This window comes from Neodiprion pinetum, chromosome 7 (genome assembly GCF_021155775.2).
Source record: "Neodiprion pinetum isolate iyNeoPine1 chromosome 7, iyNeoPine1.2, whole genome shotgun sequence".
Taxonomy (NCBI): domain Eukaryota; kingdom Metazoa; phylum Arthropoda; class Insecta; order Hymenoptera; family Diprionidae; genus Neodiprion; species Neodiprion pinetum.
In genome coordinates this window covers 5,274,683-5,290,894 of record NC_060238.1, presented here as the reverse complement: position 1 = coordinate 5,290,894, position 16,212 = coordinate 5,274,683, and the positions used below count along the sequence as shown (strand labels likewise).

The 16,212-nt window shown below is 34.6% G+C and overlaps 2 protein-coding genes across 2 annotated transcripts; both read right to left on the bottom strand.

Annotated features, from left to right (window-relative positions):
- Positions 1-760: 760 nt before the first annotated feature.
- On the bottom strand, positions 761-8,123 carry LOC124223085 (DDB1- and CUL4-associated factor 5). Its single transcript, XM_046634752.2, has 9 exons — positions 8,033-8,123; positions 7,114-7,542; positions 6,799-7,037; positions 4,763-4,943; positions 4,269-4,538; positions 3,819-4,045; positions 3,392-3,606; positions 2,791-3,061; positions 761-2,194 (listed from the first exon to the last, which is right to left on the bottom strand). The coding sequence occupies exons 3-9, from the start codon at positions 6,992-6,994 to the stop codon at positions 1,221-1,223; spliced, it is 2,334 nt and encodes a 777-aa protein (XP_046490708.1). The 5' UTR covers positions 6,995-7,037; positions 7,114-7,542; positions 8,033-8,123; the 3' UTR covers positions 761-1,220.
- A 512-nt stretch (positions 8,124-8,635) lies between these two features.
- On the bottom strand, positions 8,636-16,046 carry Cpsf5 (cleavage and polyadenylation specificity factor subunit 5). The gene is made up of 6 exons (XM_046636218.2): positions 15,849-16,046; positions 10,688-10,888; positions 10,346-10,409; positions 9,273-9,438; positions 9,033-9,147; positions 8,636-8,824 (listed from the first exon to the last, which is right to left on the bottom strand). The coding sequence occupies exons 1-6, from the start codon at positions 15,965-15,967 to the stop codon at positions 8,803-8,805; spliced, it is 687 nt and encodes a 228-aa protein (XP_046492174.1). The 5' UTR covers positions 15,968-16,046; the 3' UTR covers positions 8,636-8,802.
- Between the last annotated feature and the right edge of the window lie 166 nt (positions 16,047-16,212).

Sequence of the window (16,212 nt, the reverse complement as noted above, 5' to 3'; positions counted from 1 at the left end):
ATTCAAAAACTTTCGAATATTATGTTATGTTTACTGCAGTTTTCGATGTTTCACAGAGTATAAAAGGTTACCTGCAAGAATATAAATTATCAATCCTGTATAACATTTCCATCACCATATGAATAAACAGGTGTTCTCCTTAAATAAAACAGGCTCAGCGTAAAGAGATATCTGAAAAGGTTGGATATTAAATTATGCAATGCACTTCATCACCACACACATTTAAGTATTACTGAATTTACAAAACTTCAGCCGATATAAACTCCGAACGGGAATCTTCACGTGAACTTCAACAAAATATTGGAAAATATTAATTTTTTTCAGAATAATTATCATATTTCTCAACTTTTTGATTATCCACGTAATTCCCTGTCTTTTCCCGGATTCCAAAAAACGCGGTAAATCTGGGACGGCTTCACGAGCCGAAAAACATATCGCTCGTAATGTTTCAATTACTAAAAAAAAGTAAAACAGGTGTAGTATTCCATTCAAAAACAGTTGCATCGCTTTATGGTATCCAGAAAAGTTTTCTAGGATCGCAAATGCAATTTTGAGCTGCTTCTTGATGTATCGCTCAAATTGTTTATACCATTTTGTCGGTAATATTTCTTTTCTTCACTCAGCGAAAACGTTCAACATATTTTTGAATGAAAATTTATGTAGAAACCTTTTCTTTCCGTTAATCCTTGTTTTGTACAGTTCAACGAAATAACGTGAGAATTCAGGTTTTTAAAATTAGTAATTGAAAGCACGATGAGTGTGAAAATTCAGCCCTGTTAAATCACAATTTATTCTCATTCCAAAGTTACAAGTATCAGAATTGAGTTCATACAAAGAGTAACGGTTGTACGTACATATTTGTATTGTGCTAAAAGAATGCCTCGACTCCGTTCACAGCTATCGGTAATAGGCTTGATACGTACTTAAAGAATTTAGACGTATTTTTCTCTACCAAACCGAATAATTAGTATGCACGAATCACGTTTATAATAATATACACATATCAAATGGATGCGATGACACAGTTATTAATAAAAAGACTCATAACATTGCAAATGGGTTTAGAAAAAGAAATAAGAAAGAAGAAAAAAAAAAAAAAACAAACAAACAATCATTCTGCTCAAAAATTCGGAGCCATCAAACTTAATATTATAAAAATATATATTTTAGGGAATCACAGATTCAATATTTACAAGAGGAAACGGGTGACAAAGATCCATTTAATCAGACGAATCACTACTGTTACCAGGAAATTCTGTGTACGGATTACAGCGATGTCGATAGCTTTGTCGTGCAATGTCAACTTTTTTTCTAAAACATTCCAAATTTCTCTTTTTTTGTTCGTGATCAGAACTGTCACCTCCTAGCCACGCCTTTCGAACTTCTTCCAGCGATTTTTCGACCGTTGAGACTCCCGAAATTCCGCTATCCGGAGTTGGAGGAATTTTCGACCTCTTTTTATGCGGCGTTACCGATTGTTCCGCTCGTGTTTTACGCACGCTCGAGTTATTTACAATATCTTTTTGAGCCTTAGAAACTACATCTTTCTGCGTATCATTGTCTGTTCTTAACTGCGTACCGCCGTTTTCCGCCGATATTTCATGTTTCACGTTTTTGCGTCGCCACTTTTTCAGTCTGTGAAGTTTGGTCGAACAATCCGAGTCAGTTTTTTGTTTTCTACACTTCTCCGCGGGTCGTTCATCTTCGCTGGTGGTAGTCGAATCTTTGTCATTGCCGATGGATCTCGCTGCGTATCTTGATCTGCGTGAAACAACACCGGAGCTTGTACTGGGCTGCTCTGCGTCCAATGGCTGAGCATCGCTGTGCGTGTCGCTATCCTCTTTCTTTATCGCTAATTTCCTCTTGACCCGAAATTTGATTCTTGATATTCTTCCATGTTTTACTTTAGCACCTTTCGATTTGCTCTTAGACTTACACTTTGTTTTATTATCATCTTTATCACTGTCCGTAACTGTGTCTATATGATTTACGGTGTTCGTCGAGGCATTTACAGTCGCACCGCCTTCCAGGGCTGCTAACCTCATGAGTTTCTCTCTTCTGTTTGCTATCAACTGTGTAATGCGATTTGGTGATTCCGAAGGTCTTTCTGGTACCACACCACCTGTTAAACCGCGACTACCAATCGCAGAGCCTAATATACTCAACAACAGCTGACGGTCTGAGGCAGTCGAGTCTGTGAAAAAATTTTGATTCGCACAAAAATTTTAGCATTGTTTAAGGTATCGGTAATCTTAATATAACAGTGTCTAAGAGACAATTATATACTAGAAGTTATTCTCCTTTTTTAGTTTGTGCTACAAGCCCATTTATCTTTCATTTATCATATTTTTTACTGAATTGATTTTAAAAAAAGCTGTAAATCTTGAAAGAAAAATCGAACTTCAACTTCAAACGGTGGCGATTTTGTTAACAAAATACAAAAACACCGATTCGTGGCAAAGCGGATAAATTATCCAAAAATGCTGATTTCAAATTTCGAGTAAACCGGTCGAGCCGTTTTTGAGATAGCGCGGGCATTGCAAAACATCCCATCGAGCAAATTGGTTGATGTTATTGTGAATAACGATGCTTACTACTAATTCAATCTAATGAAAATATAATCAACTGACGCTCGTTCTAGATACTTTTGAATAAAATAAAACCTAATCAAATTAAATAATTGGTTGTCGAGATATGAATTCTCGGAATTTTTTCACTTTTTTGACCTTCTATACATATATATTATAAGACCCCCTCGAGTTCCAATAGTAATCGGTTTTCAAAATTTACCGTCAGAGTCACTGCCATTGTATGTGCGTCCTATCGTCGGATGATGTTCCGAGTCACTTGGAGTCTGGGGAGCAGGTAGTGCGTCCTCCGAGTTCCAACCCTCTATTTCTCTTTGAACAAGAGAATCAAAGAAGGCCATCATACGAGGATCTTCGCGAGTTGACTGATGACTGTAGTCGTGGGTCATGAATTGACCACTACGGAGTACCAGGCTAACATACTCATTGTGTGTGAACACTTTACGTTGTCTCTCCTGCTTTCCAGCATCCCTCTTCAGACGGTGTAATATTTTTCCAGTTAGTGAAAATGGATGAAATAAATGGCAAAAGTTAGCGAAATAAGCGTTTGGAGGAAAAAATCGCACGAATATTTTGCACTGCAGAAAAAGAGACTTTTGACATACGTTTGGCGCTGTGGTTTGATTAGTCAATCAAGATAAGCCTGTTAGACAGGAAAACTATGGTCTGCATAGGAAGTTTGAAAGATAATGATTTTTACAGTATAGAATGTTCATTGGTTCAACACAGGCTGGTTGCAAAGAAATGCTGATATTCGATATGAATAAAGAGAAAAATTCATTGTTAATAGAATAATGAATTACCTTCAAACCACCGAGACAACCATTGCCAAGTGGAAATGGGCTCCAAATTTTTATAATCTTTTCAACACCCGAGGAGGCAAGGATACAGCTGGACTGATTAAAACGAACTTGATTTACAATGGATCTGTGCCCACGGAGAACCATATGCGCAGAGTCTACCCATTTCTCATTATCCATTGGAATTTTCCACATATACAGGTTAAAGTCGTCTGATCCTATAACATTAATATAAGGAATAACAAAATTTGATAAATGAAAAGTGATCAACTTGAGAAAATAATTTAGATATGATTGATACAGATACTTGACAATATTTTTAAAATAACGTTTTTGTCGTACGAATTTTGTGTTTGCCAATTTAAACAAGAAAAATTCAGATCTTAGAAGTGGTTGCGAAGCATGAATCGATCGTTGTGAGCGTTTGTACCTGAGAGGACGTACTGGTCGTTGTCACCGGCAAAACAGCAAGACTTCATTGTACAGCTGTTGTAATAACCAGGATGATCAAATTGGCAAAGATTTGCCGGAGATTCGACGGCGTACAATACCGGAGGAAGTCGTCTTCTCAAGGCCAACAACTTTGTACCAGCCGCGTTATACCTGACATTCATACAGCTTTGCGACGTCCCTTCTGCGCCATATCGCAATACAGCTCTAAAATGAATTCGTGCAATGAAAAAAGAGGGATTCGGCGACTTCGAAACAAATCTAGACTTTCATTCATGTCATAGAAAATTGAAGTGCTCTCAGCTTTTATGCAATCGTTTCCGAAATATACTCCTTTCAAAGACAAAACATGAAAAGATTCAAGATTTGATATTAGATGCTACTTTCCGAATGTCGCAACCAGGACTTGATTCATAAAATTTTTACTCACACTAGAGGCTTGCGAACATCCCACATACTAACACCTTCCTTGGCATTCGCGGTGGCAAGCATCCTTGGCTCTGACGGATTGAACATAACAGAATGAAAAGCCGACTTGTACTGAGCAAGGCAAAAGGTTTCCGTAGAAGAAGAATCTCTGATATCGTATATGAGCACCCTCCCGTCGTCGCATGCGCTCGAGAAGACATTGTCGTTGTGTGGATGGATCGATAAGCCGTACACTGGCTTCTCATGAAGGAAATAATTCAGCGGATCGCCGCTGTAATGTACAAATAATTAAAATGGCCGATAATAATTCTTGCTTGACTTGTAAATGAACTCGATTTTAAGGAGAAATGTTACACAGAAGTAAGTTCAATTTTTCACAAGCTTGAATAATTGTGCAAGACAAAGCAGAAATGGGAAATGCATTCAATTTCAGTAAATACGATCTCCTCTAATATTTCTTTAGCGCAATGCGCTACAGCGATAATATTTTCTCACGTTTTTAAGTCGTGAACGATGACTTGGTCGTCGTTTCCGGCTGAAAATATTTTTGCTTTTGTGCTGTCGTATCCCAGACAGAATATATTACTGCCATGCTGAGCTTTCATAACTGCCGGTTTTCCGACACCCTGGATCGCTTGTTCGACCTGCCATAATAAAACCCTTCTGTCGTCGCCACCTGTGAATAATTACAAGCCAAATATCTGTGATACAAGATGTATCCGGTCTATAGAATAACAATAATAATAACCAGTATTCGATGCAAGTAAAGATTTTACAATTATCTACGAGCATTGATTTTCTTCCATAAATGTATAGAATATTGTGAGACACAAATCTGAGTCGTCTGTGAAGTTTTATCGCTTGCTCAGATTTGAAAGAAAGAGAAAAAAATACATATTTGTTAGGGTGACAGAATACGCAAGAATTTTCATTTCACATCAAGTTTGTTAGAATTTCTAACCTGATTTGAAATTATCTGAAATGGCCAAATATATGAGTATAAAATTTCTTACTTGCTTTTTATGAATATCTCTTTATCGCCATCTTTTGAATTTACAATAGTTGAAATAACTGACTTTATGGTCATAAATTGTTGGGACAGCAAAGTTTAGTCTCATGTAGACATTAAAATTGAATTGATGGAAAATGCCAATTTTTCTATCATCAGCTACAATTGTAACTTTTTTACCAAGAGAAACACCGGGGAAACTTCATAGGTCACTTCAGGGATGCGACCGCTTAGATAATTAAATTTAAAAAAAAAAAAAAAAATGATATTGTGTAAGAATTTTATTACTGATACTAAATTTTTGATTCAGCTTTAAGAAAACAAGAATAATAATAATAACAACAACAATAATAACAACGACAATTTTTACAGTAATTCTAGCAAGTTCTTATCAACTTAACGCAAATAATATATGACATTATCTTGACAACATTCTGAATCCGACGTGTGTTTGAAAAAGTAATTGTTCAAAAGTATAACAGTTGATAAATGTAGGTATGATAATCTGAAATTATGTATGTTCTATATCGAAGGTAAAAAAAATGAAACATTAAAAATTTTACAGAGATATGTTGAAAAAAAAATCTGTCATGAATCATTTATCATCATGAAATTCATCGGCTAAACGACGAAAATCTTTTGTCGGCATGGTTTGAAATCAAAATAACTAATTGATTTAGATAATGTGAGTTCTTTTTCCATGTACGAAATTTTCTTAAATTCTTGCATGCCAAGTTCCTGCACGAATCCTTATTTCGTTATATGCATGGTTGTGTTACATTGCAAGTACACAATTACAGCAGAGTCAAATAAAAATCTAATGTTTGCACTGGATCACTCGACTGTACGTGATAATTGAAAAGAGGCCGAAGTTTGCAAAGACGAAAGGAAGATTTAGGATATCGTTAAGCTGCTGTTGTGCTTCAGAATTGAACTTAAAATAAGATGGAAAGATAAAAGAAGAATGACTATATGACAAAGAAATGATAATATTGACCTGGATTCGAAGAAATCTATACTTTGCGCATTGCAATTAACTTCCAACAGGAAAAATATGAAAACTTTGAAATTCTCTGCAAGTTACATATTTACCCTCCTATATAAAAATATTGGAACAGAGAGATGTTGCAGAATTATTACGAATTGAGGGCAGGAAAAAAATTCTCGACGATAAGACGACGCGGCGAAAAAGAAAGTTGGGTTTCAGGAAACTTGTATTTGATAATTTCGTACGATTATTATTTCAAGGAGATACATAGAGAGAGAGAGAAAAAAAAAGAAAAGAAACTTCTATGTGTTATATATTTTTGCCTGATATCTCGGGTTGAAAAAGAAACGTGCAAAACAAAGAAAAAAAATTTTGAAATGCACGCTAGACAAATTATACTTGTATAGTGTTAAAATAAATACTCGTACAAGTTGCATGATATTATAATAATATGGGCAAAGGTTTGTGAGGGTTGAAATAAATAAAATTTGATAACTTACATACATACATGCATACAGATAGTAACAAGCTTACCGGAGACAAGTAACTCCCCTTCTTTGGAAAACTCGATCGCATTAACGCAACCATAATGCGACTGTAGATCTTTTCTAAACAAATTCTCGGAGCAGCCAAGCCTGGCGTTGACGAGACGTTTGGTAAAATTGAAGTGATCGTGTATCTGCCTGTTCACGACGTAGGGCAAAGGGTTGCAAACCGACGGCGAAACCATGTTTATATCTCGCTGGGTGTCTCGGATTTTCCATATAACACTTCTGTTACAAAATTAAGAAGGAGAAAAAAGAAAACTACATAGGTATATACCTCCTCCGCCTTGTTATAGCTGCTTACTTTATTGCTGCTTCGCTGACAGGCGTGTAGTTGTCTCTAGTCCTGCACTTACGATTAGTACAATCACGAACCACCGCAATCTCTGTGAATCAGCTGTTCGTCGCCTCTCAACTGTTTCGATTTCTAGTCATATCGCTGCGTGACATGTCCGGAACATTTTCCGCTCGTTTTCAACTAGGAATCTGTCCCTCTGCCGATCTTTCATTGTTCCATTGAACAATTTGCTCATATACGTAACTTCCTTACCCTTGTTTATACCTCCCTTCGACGAACTGCGTTTTCCTTTAACTCTCAACTAATTCATGACACGAGATGCCAGACTCGCGTTAAATTTGCTCCCCCGGTCTCTTCTCACTTCTTGTTGCTACAATGATGCTCCGTTCCTAATCCTTGATTCTCAGCTGCTTTTATTTCTTGAACCGTGTCAACCTTGTATATGTAAACAGATATTAATCCCGTTTACCGTTACAGACGCGCACGACACAGTGCCGCCTCTCAGCGGTTTTCGAACGTGTTAAGGGGTTGCTACAGTCAGTTTTTACCGACTGCGTCATATGTCTCTTATTTTGGCTTTTATCAAAGACTCCGCGTCGCAATTCAAAAATAAAAAAAAAAAAAAAATAAAAACACGACAGTGGTATTCTACATGCGATTCTGAAATACACCAATATACCTATTTATGTTTCAGGAAACGATAAAAAAAAATGACGTGAAGAATAAGAAATCGCGATCACGCTTTCATATTTTTGATGCTATATCTTTATTTTTGTATAAAATCAAAATTCTTCAGTGTGTTTTTGTTCAAAATTGCACGTAGAATAAGTTCGTTATGCCCTTTTCTTGCATTGCAACGCATAGCTTCTGATAATATTCAAAATAGAAGGCATTTGACGCAGTTGGTAAGGACTGATTATAGCACCCTCTTAAATCACTCCAGGCTTGCCCGATAATTTGGTAAATTGTATTTTGTCGACGGAAATATTTCCACGAATATCAAACTTCGACTAACTGTAATAGTGACTCGATACGCGTAATTCCTATACTAATTGTAAGCGGACGATCGAAACTGCAGCTGGAAAGGCTGTGAGAATGTAGAATGCTTGAGTAAGGCATCCACACTCAAAGTAAAGAAATCGCACTGTGGGTTCTTAAATATCAGGGAATTCGGAATACGGGAATGGCTCATTATTCAACAGGAGTCTGATATCAAATGTATAAGAATTTGGGTCGCAGCCATATTACGTTAATTAATTGTATACGCGCGTATTTCAAGCTGAGCTGTACTCTTACGAGGAAAAACTTATATCCAAACAATTAGAATAATCTGATCGGCACGACTGCAATAATTGTGGTTTCTTAAACTTACCGTGACCGACTCAATTAATAACATGCCGGTAACATAAGACTAAAATATGTAGTGGTGACGAATCTACAATTTTAATCATTACTTCTGGTTTTCGTTGACAATACTCGCACACATTGAAGGTGGTGGGATTACGAACGAAAAACAATATGACAAGTATTACTTACAAAAATGATTTAATGTTGGGTATGTCGTACTATACAGAGAACTCAGACCTTTCAAAAACTTGCATTCATCATCACATACATACGTAACTTCGTTATCAATGTTGTTCTTGTTAACTTAATTAAAATCCGGCTAATCTCTCAGCCATCGTGCGGTATCGTTCACATGTAAATGAAATTGAATCTGAAATCCATAAAATCATTATTATTTCAATGCTGTATTAAAACGTTACCAATATCGAAGATACATTGAAAAATTAGAATGATTTTAACTTTCATGAATCTGGGCGCTGCTGTGCTACTTTACATTCAATTCCTAGCATTTTGAATCCCAGATGCAAGAAGCTGCATAAAATATCAAGCATTTGGTAATTTATAGATTTATTCTGTACCTGCAAAGTGATTGTGGGAGGGATGAAATTATTGGTCCGTATCCTTGCGAATTGTCATACAGTTCAAACAATGGAGCTGCAACTAACTTGTAATTCTTGGGTACAGCAAATAGAGCTGAAAATTATCAGCAACATCGAAGTTAATAACTTTGGTGGAAAAAAGGTAAAGTTCGTTAAAGAATTTCGGTTACTTGGAACAAAACAAACGATATGTTAGCAGAATAGATAAAGTATAAATACCTTTTTCCTGTAATTGTACTAAGAAAAGTCGTTTGTGCTCTTTGGGTTTGGTAATATGTGGAGGTACGTAAGGATATTGCGGTGGTTCGAAGTTAGGTCGCCACCAATTACCAATCGTATCCTCGATTACCCATTCTTGTTTAACTCCATCTTGCCGCCCAAGAGTCTGCAAATGGTTTCACCTTCATTAATGCCAAGTTAGTACCGATAGTTCAAATACCCAAGATTAAATACATTCTTCTTCGTTTTAGTTCACTAAGAACATGGTTACAAAATAATTGTGAATTCTTCATATTTCGTACAACATCATGACAATGTAGAATCAATAAACATTCAACCCATTAAAAAATACGTCTCTTACTTATAAAATATACTCGAGTGACATAGATAATTTAATTTTACGAAAAAGAACCTACTTACAATCATGTCATTCATATCACATCATAAGTGTAAACAAAAATAATTAGCGTTTTATACAGTTATCTTTCTTTAACATTCCAAAGTCACAAAATAAAACGCATACTAGTGAATATATACAAATAAAGCTAATGCACAACAAATTAAAAATAACAAAGTAACAAGCGTATAACTTAATATCTCTCTGTTCTTTGACAGAATTTCAGTTGCAACCACTGGAAGTAGTTTTGCATCTTTTTTTTTTTTATGTTTGTACTAAGCGAAATAGGAGAAATAATTACAGTCTTGAAATCTTCCGTCTTATCTACAATAACGTTGAGACCTGGATTCAAAAGTGAATGATTTAGATACACTTAACAATGTTCTTAGCTAACCAGTGTATATACAATTCTTCCATTCGGTTTACTTCTACTGACATGAAAGTGTCCGGGCATGCAGCACATATAGAGAAACCATTATCCAACAATATAACGCAGTGTACGAAAAGAAACTAATTTGAGCTACAGGCCCGGTTACATCGATTCTACAAACAGGTTTTTACAGAGTCATAGGATTTATTACAGAGGGCTCATCAAATCAGTAATACAGTCTAACAAATCAAAGTGCTGCTCCTAGCTGCCCGGGAGGGCAGCTTAAGGCGCTGCGCTAACTGTTACCTCTGTGAGGAGCCGTTTCAGGCCCTCTACCTCGTCTTCTCCTGCATTCAACTCGCCACCTGGTCTGCGAACGAATAAAAATTACTATCGTTAGTATATAATTCTGTGTGTAACGTTGTTAAATTTTTTGTACTCATTATTTTCTTTTTAACTTTATATTGTAAAAAATGGACATCTGTAATTTGCAAAACATGATTTTCAATTATTGAATCTGATGATTGAAATAGTTGGGCAGGAAAAAAATGTGGAAATTCGAATTCCCTGCTTTCAGCAGATGAGATACTCTAAATATTCGTGATAAGTATGACGCGTGTAGAATATAATTAAAAAAAGAATGCTTACAATTTGAAAAATGTTGTACCAAGCTGGAGGAGCAGTACGTGAGGCAAGCCATGCTCGTGTACCAAGAGGACACCTTCGACGCTACGTCGCATTCCAATTTTGTCAAATTCATCCCTCATTCGCTGAAACCTGGCTGGTACTGACGGGTCTTTCTCAAATAGTGGCTCTTTCGTTCCAAATGTATAGTTTGTCAAAGGATATCTATGATAAATGAGTTGTATTTCTTTGGTTAGGATTATTTTTTTATCTGGATATTGTAACTATTAAGTAAGTACCTAGTTCCAACATCTTGAACTATGCATTCTTGGATATACTGGAAGTAAGAAACTTACAGAGATATTCACAGTATGTTTGATTTACATGAAATTTCTATTGTTACAAATTTTATTTTAAGCATCGAGTACAAAGTGTTGGGGATTGTTTTCTTTTTTTTTTTTTTTTTTTTGTATCAAGGTCTTTCAAAAGACTGTTCATGTCTGTTCTAAGACTGAATACTTAAAAACTTGAGCTATAGCAAAAATTTCTTCACATAATATACGCATTGCAATCAGTTTTTTTCTTCATCAGATTTTAAGCAGGAATAGCTCTATTTTAACGGCATATACATCTGACATAAATATGTGAATGAGGTATCATTAAATAAAATGACGAATTGTGATACTGACTCACACATGCGTCTTCAAGAATCATGTGTGATTTCAATAGCATAATGATAAATCTATTAACGTGGCTCTGAGAAATTTTCATTCATACCCTCATTTGCAAAGGTTCAATTTTCGATCAAACAGATTCAATTTGTAAATTAATAGACTGCAAGTATAATTCTGATTCTCAACTATTCAATAGTGTTTTTTCTATCACGCACAAAATGAAAGTCTACAGAGTACAGTAGTATTCTTTTTTACGAATGAATTCCACTTCGGAAACTAAGGCTTTTTAGGGCAAATACAATACGTAGGCCAAACGAATTTTGTCGCAATTTTTCAATTGATTTGATTTTGTTGAATGAATAACTTTTACCTTTCTAGTATGATGTTATTAAAGTTCCATTTTGAATCTACAGAATAACGCGAGCAAATGTAATTTTTTCTATACAGATAAACCAGCATAATTAATCTTCTCAGCGCAATTAATTTACCGCTACATACAAACGTTTATCAACGTTCATAACTAAAGCATTTTAAAAGTTTCATACAAATTTCAATTTGAAGAATCATATCTTGATATCAGATAACCAAAATTTTCATCAGCAAGGCATGTATTCGGTTTATTTAATTTATACTCAAAATATCAAGTAATTTGATGGTGAACAAATTTTTATTTATTTTTTTTTTTTCTATGTCAGACATTTTCCCCAACACTTGTTATATTTTAATTACAATCGATTAAAATTATATAAACAACAATTTACCAGTATTCCTCAAATTCTTTTTTGACGGAAAATATGTTTCGCCGTATTAATTGATCCGAGTGAGCAGAATATTTCAAATAAAATGATGAGAATGTAGGATCTGGGATGTCTACTTTTTACGCATAAAAGAATTTAACAATTAAAATTCTGACGTCATTCAGAAGACCGAATATCATTTCAAAAAGTCAACATCCCATCACCGCACATGGTTGCTACAGCAATTATTCAAAACTCTCTAAATTACTGTATAAGTTTGAAGAGGATGAAAAGCAATATAACAAGAATAAAAGATCACACTTTGAGAAAAACTGATGGATAGATACAATGGAAATGTTTCACAAGATGCGTATACAACTTAAAATAACTATTTATAACACAGAAGAGGAAATATACGTAATTCATCGATAAAAATTATAAGTAATATAAGTTGTTATTTATCACAACTAACGAGTGTTTAACTCTATTTGCAAAATTCTATGCACAATTATTTTTAATATTCTTCTCAATAAAAATTCGTTCGCATCGGTATGATAAAATTTCATACAAATATCAGAAGCTAATCATTATTTTCCAATTATAGATTTTAATATAAAAGATCAGTGAATAAAAATTGCGTGAAAAAATGTGAACATAGGCTTTGTACCAATTGCCAGTAAACGATCAGATCCAGGCAACTGAAATTTACTCGTTATTTGTCTTTTTTTACATAAAATTTCAGTACTTGGAACAATGTTAGACGAAATTTATTTCATTTAACAAGGGCAAAGAACTTGGACATAAGTTTATCCGAGTATGGACTCTTGCATATTGTTTAAATAAAGTTTCATTCCAAACATAGCAAAATGGTGAATAATTGAAAGTTTCATTTGAAAGTAGGAACGAGGAATTTCAGGACGCATGAGCGTTGAGTGCAGACGCTAAATTGCCGGTTGATCATACACCAATAATTGATGGGAAGCCTCTCACATGTATAATAAGTGAAATGTGCATGAAAAAGGTGAGCAAATAAAATTTAAAAGCACCTGACTATCGATACGAAAATAAATATAGCGACGACTGTGAGAGACATTTTGGCGTTTAGCTTAATGCAGAGAATAAACCACATCAATAGTTATTGCTTGTGACTGTATTCTTACTTGGGCTGTTTTTTGCAAATTTGTTGTTACTCAAAAAAAAAAAAAAGCATTAAAAAATATACATTATTTTAGTAACATTATATTAATGTCCATTCAGTCATAGTTTCACGTAAAGCGTACACTGAACTTTGATAAGCTATCATAAACTTTTACAATGAAAATATATAATTGATGCATTAGGTTGTTGGATGATTATATAACAGAGCAGCGTGGCAAGTCGCTAGTTAATGAGTAAAAAAGAAATAAAAAAAATGTAATTTGTTCACATTTAATTAGCATATTCTGAAATCCGACAATAGATATTCCACATATATGACCAACTACGATTTTTCACAGTCATTTTCCAATTCCTTATTCAAGGAATAATCGCAGTGTTATTATATTCTAATCACCGATCATGATCGCATCGATATCTAGATTACCATTGCAAATGGTAGTTTGAATAAAATTCGATATAAATTAGAAGCAATTTATTGAAAATCGATGCTAAATATATGTTCGAGTATTAAAGTGTTTCATTTTTACAGCTCTCTATGCCATATAAATTATATTTTAATGTAGCTCTCTGTCGTCGCAAAACTTTTCTAATCACATTGCGTAGACGAAAAATTGATGCACCATGGTAATGGCAATGCAAAGATAATAAAATTATATCAATTCATACATATAACATTCGATGATATAATTATTTCTTTGGGATTATTCACACACAAAGAAATGCATTAAATTTAATGCTGAAATGGCAAAGCCTCTAACAACATCAAACAAATGATGAACATAAATTGATTTCACGCACATTACAGGCATCCCTACATTCGTAATTATTTGAAATTTTGATCGGAAGTTGGTTATTGTTTTTTTTTTTTTTTCAAATGTAGTTGTCAATGTTTCAGCTTACAATTAATCAATAATCACTGTCATTGCGGTACATAAATATCAACAATTTGTATGTTATTGTTGTGACTTGGTAAAGTTCTATCAGTAACAATGATTATAAATGAAACTAAATTGTCTCGGTTATTGCAGTATTACATAACGAGGTTCCGTAAAATGTAGCGACAAGTCGAAACGACTTACTCTTAAACTAAAGTCACCTAAGACTGCTTAGACAAACGTAAATGAATATATACATCTTAATGTTTCACAAACGAAAGTCTTTTAACAAATGATTTCTTATCGTACTGTCCTTTCATTTAAGTGACGAAAAAATGTGTAAAAATTGACGATGTTCCAGATTGGGCAATTGCAAGAAAAGAATATCAGAGATTGAGTTTGTAAATTCCTACAAACAAATGATTTATAATATTCCATAACGCATCGCTATCCTTAGATTTGAATTTTACAATGGCATTACATCGAAATTTAAGATTCCTAAACATAGGCTGTTTTTGACAACAAAATAACACTAATTGTTGCCGTTCAATCTTTCTTTTTAAACGATATTACAAGTTTCACGGCCTTTTGAACATAAATATAGCTAGTTGAGTAATAACATTTGTGAAAACCAAAGTTATTTAGCGAGTGAGGAATTTTTGAGCAGAAAGAAAATATTTGTAATTGATTTGAACATTTTTCATTTCTTTTCTTCTATAGTATTTGAAATTGGGGACAGTTTTGAAAGAGGCTAATTTTCTCTGGGAAAAAAAAACATGTGTAATACAATATGATTGATATTAAAAGAAATTTTCACGGCGTTAATTCTTTAACCATTTGAAATGTCCGGCAAGCGTTTTACAGCTAAATGTCTAAAGAATATAGATTTCACCAGGAATTCTGAAAAATTTGAAGATTGAACAAAATACTACTCTAGGCTGCGTGTACTTTGACGCTAGATAGAAAATGAGAATATATTTTTTTAAATCACTGTAAACCAACGTTCTGTTGAATTGCAAAGAAGTTATCAGAGAGCATTGTTTGAAAATTCTAAATTTTTCATCAACCAAATTTTACTTCGAGTCCCTAAAAAGTCACATAAGAGGGCAGGTCAATATTGATGCCTGTAAAACTAAGATAATTACATGTTGTATAGCATAGTGAATTACTAGAAAAATTATTTTCTGCAATTATTTCTGTACTCTTGATATGTGTTTACATATAATATTTCTAACGGAGCTAATTTATATTCAAGGATGTATTTCGTACAAGTGATTCTATTGAATTAAAGCACGGACATTTCAAACGAGTAGCAAATGGGAATTATTTCGAAACAAGTGTATCATCTATTAATCAGCTTAAAGTAATCAAAGTTCCGCATTGGCGGAAGTGTTTACAATGGCAGTCAATATTCAACACTCTCTTACAGAAAAGAACAGCGATATATCTAAATCGACCAACACATAGTGACGCTCCCTGTACAATCAACGAGTAGTGACTGAGGAAGACGATCGTTTCTAGGGAGAAAGAGAGCGTAATAAACGTTAATAATTCGAAGATTGGCGCAGCGAATGAAACGGCGTTAGAATCCTGACGTTTTCACAGGTAAATTAGATTTTGTCAAAGTAAGTATCATTAGCGTCGTCGACAAGCCGGCCATGTCCGTTTCACACCGAGCTGAGGTGGAAGTGTTTTTAACGATTAATTAAGGTTCAATAAACACATTTAGATATTCACTTACAAGTTGACCGTTCTGTTGATGGTTACTGATTGATTTGTGACCACTTTCCCTTCAAAGGAGCTATTACTTGCCCTTCTTGGCCACCCACTGCCCTTTACCTGAGTTGCTGCCATCGCCATTTTTATTTGAAAACTGCTTCGTACTCAATGGTTCGATCCGATTCCTCTCTTCTGCCGTGCGTCAACCTGCCACACGAAGTGTGTACTTGGGGTGCGTTCCGATATTGGCTCCCAGTGATGTCAACAATCTTTTATCTCTTTTGTGCTACCAAGTTCGTGAGTAGCTCTGTCTCTGTCCTAGGGAGTTTTTAGCGTTGCCAGCGAATTTTGGAACGCACTCTTGATTGGCCAACCAATTACTCGCT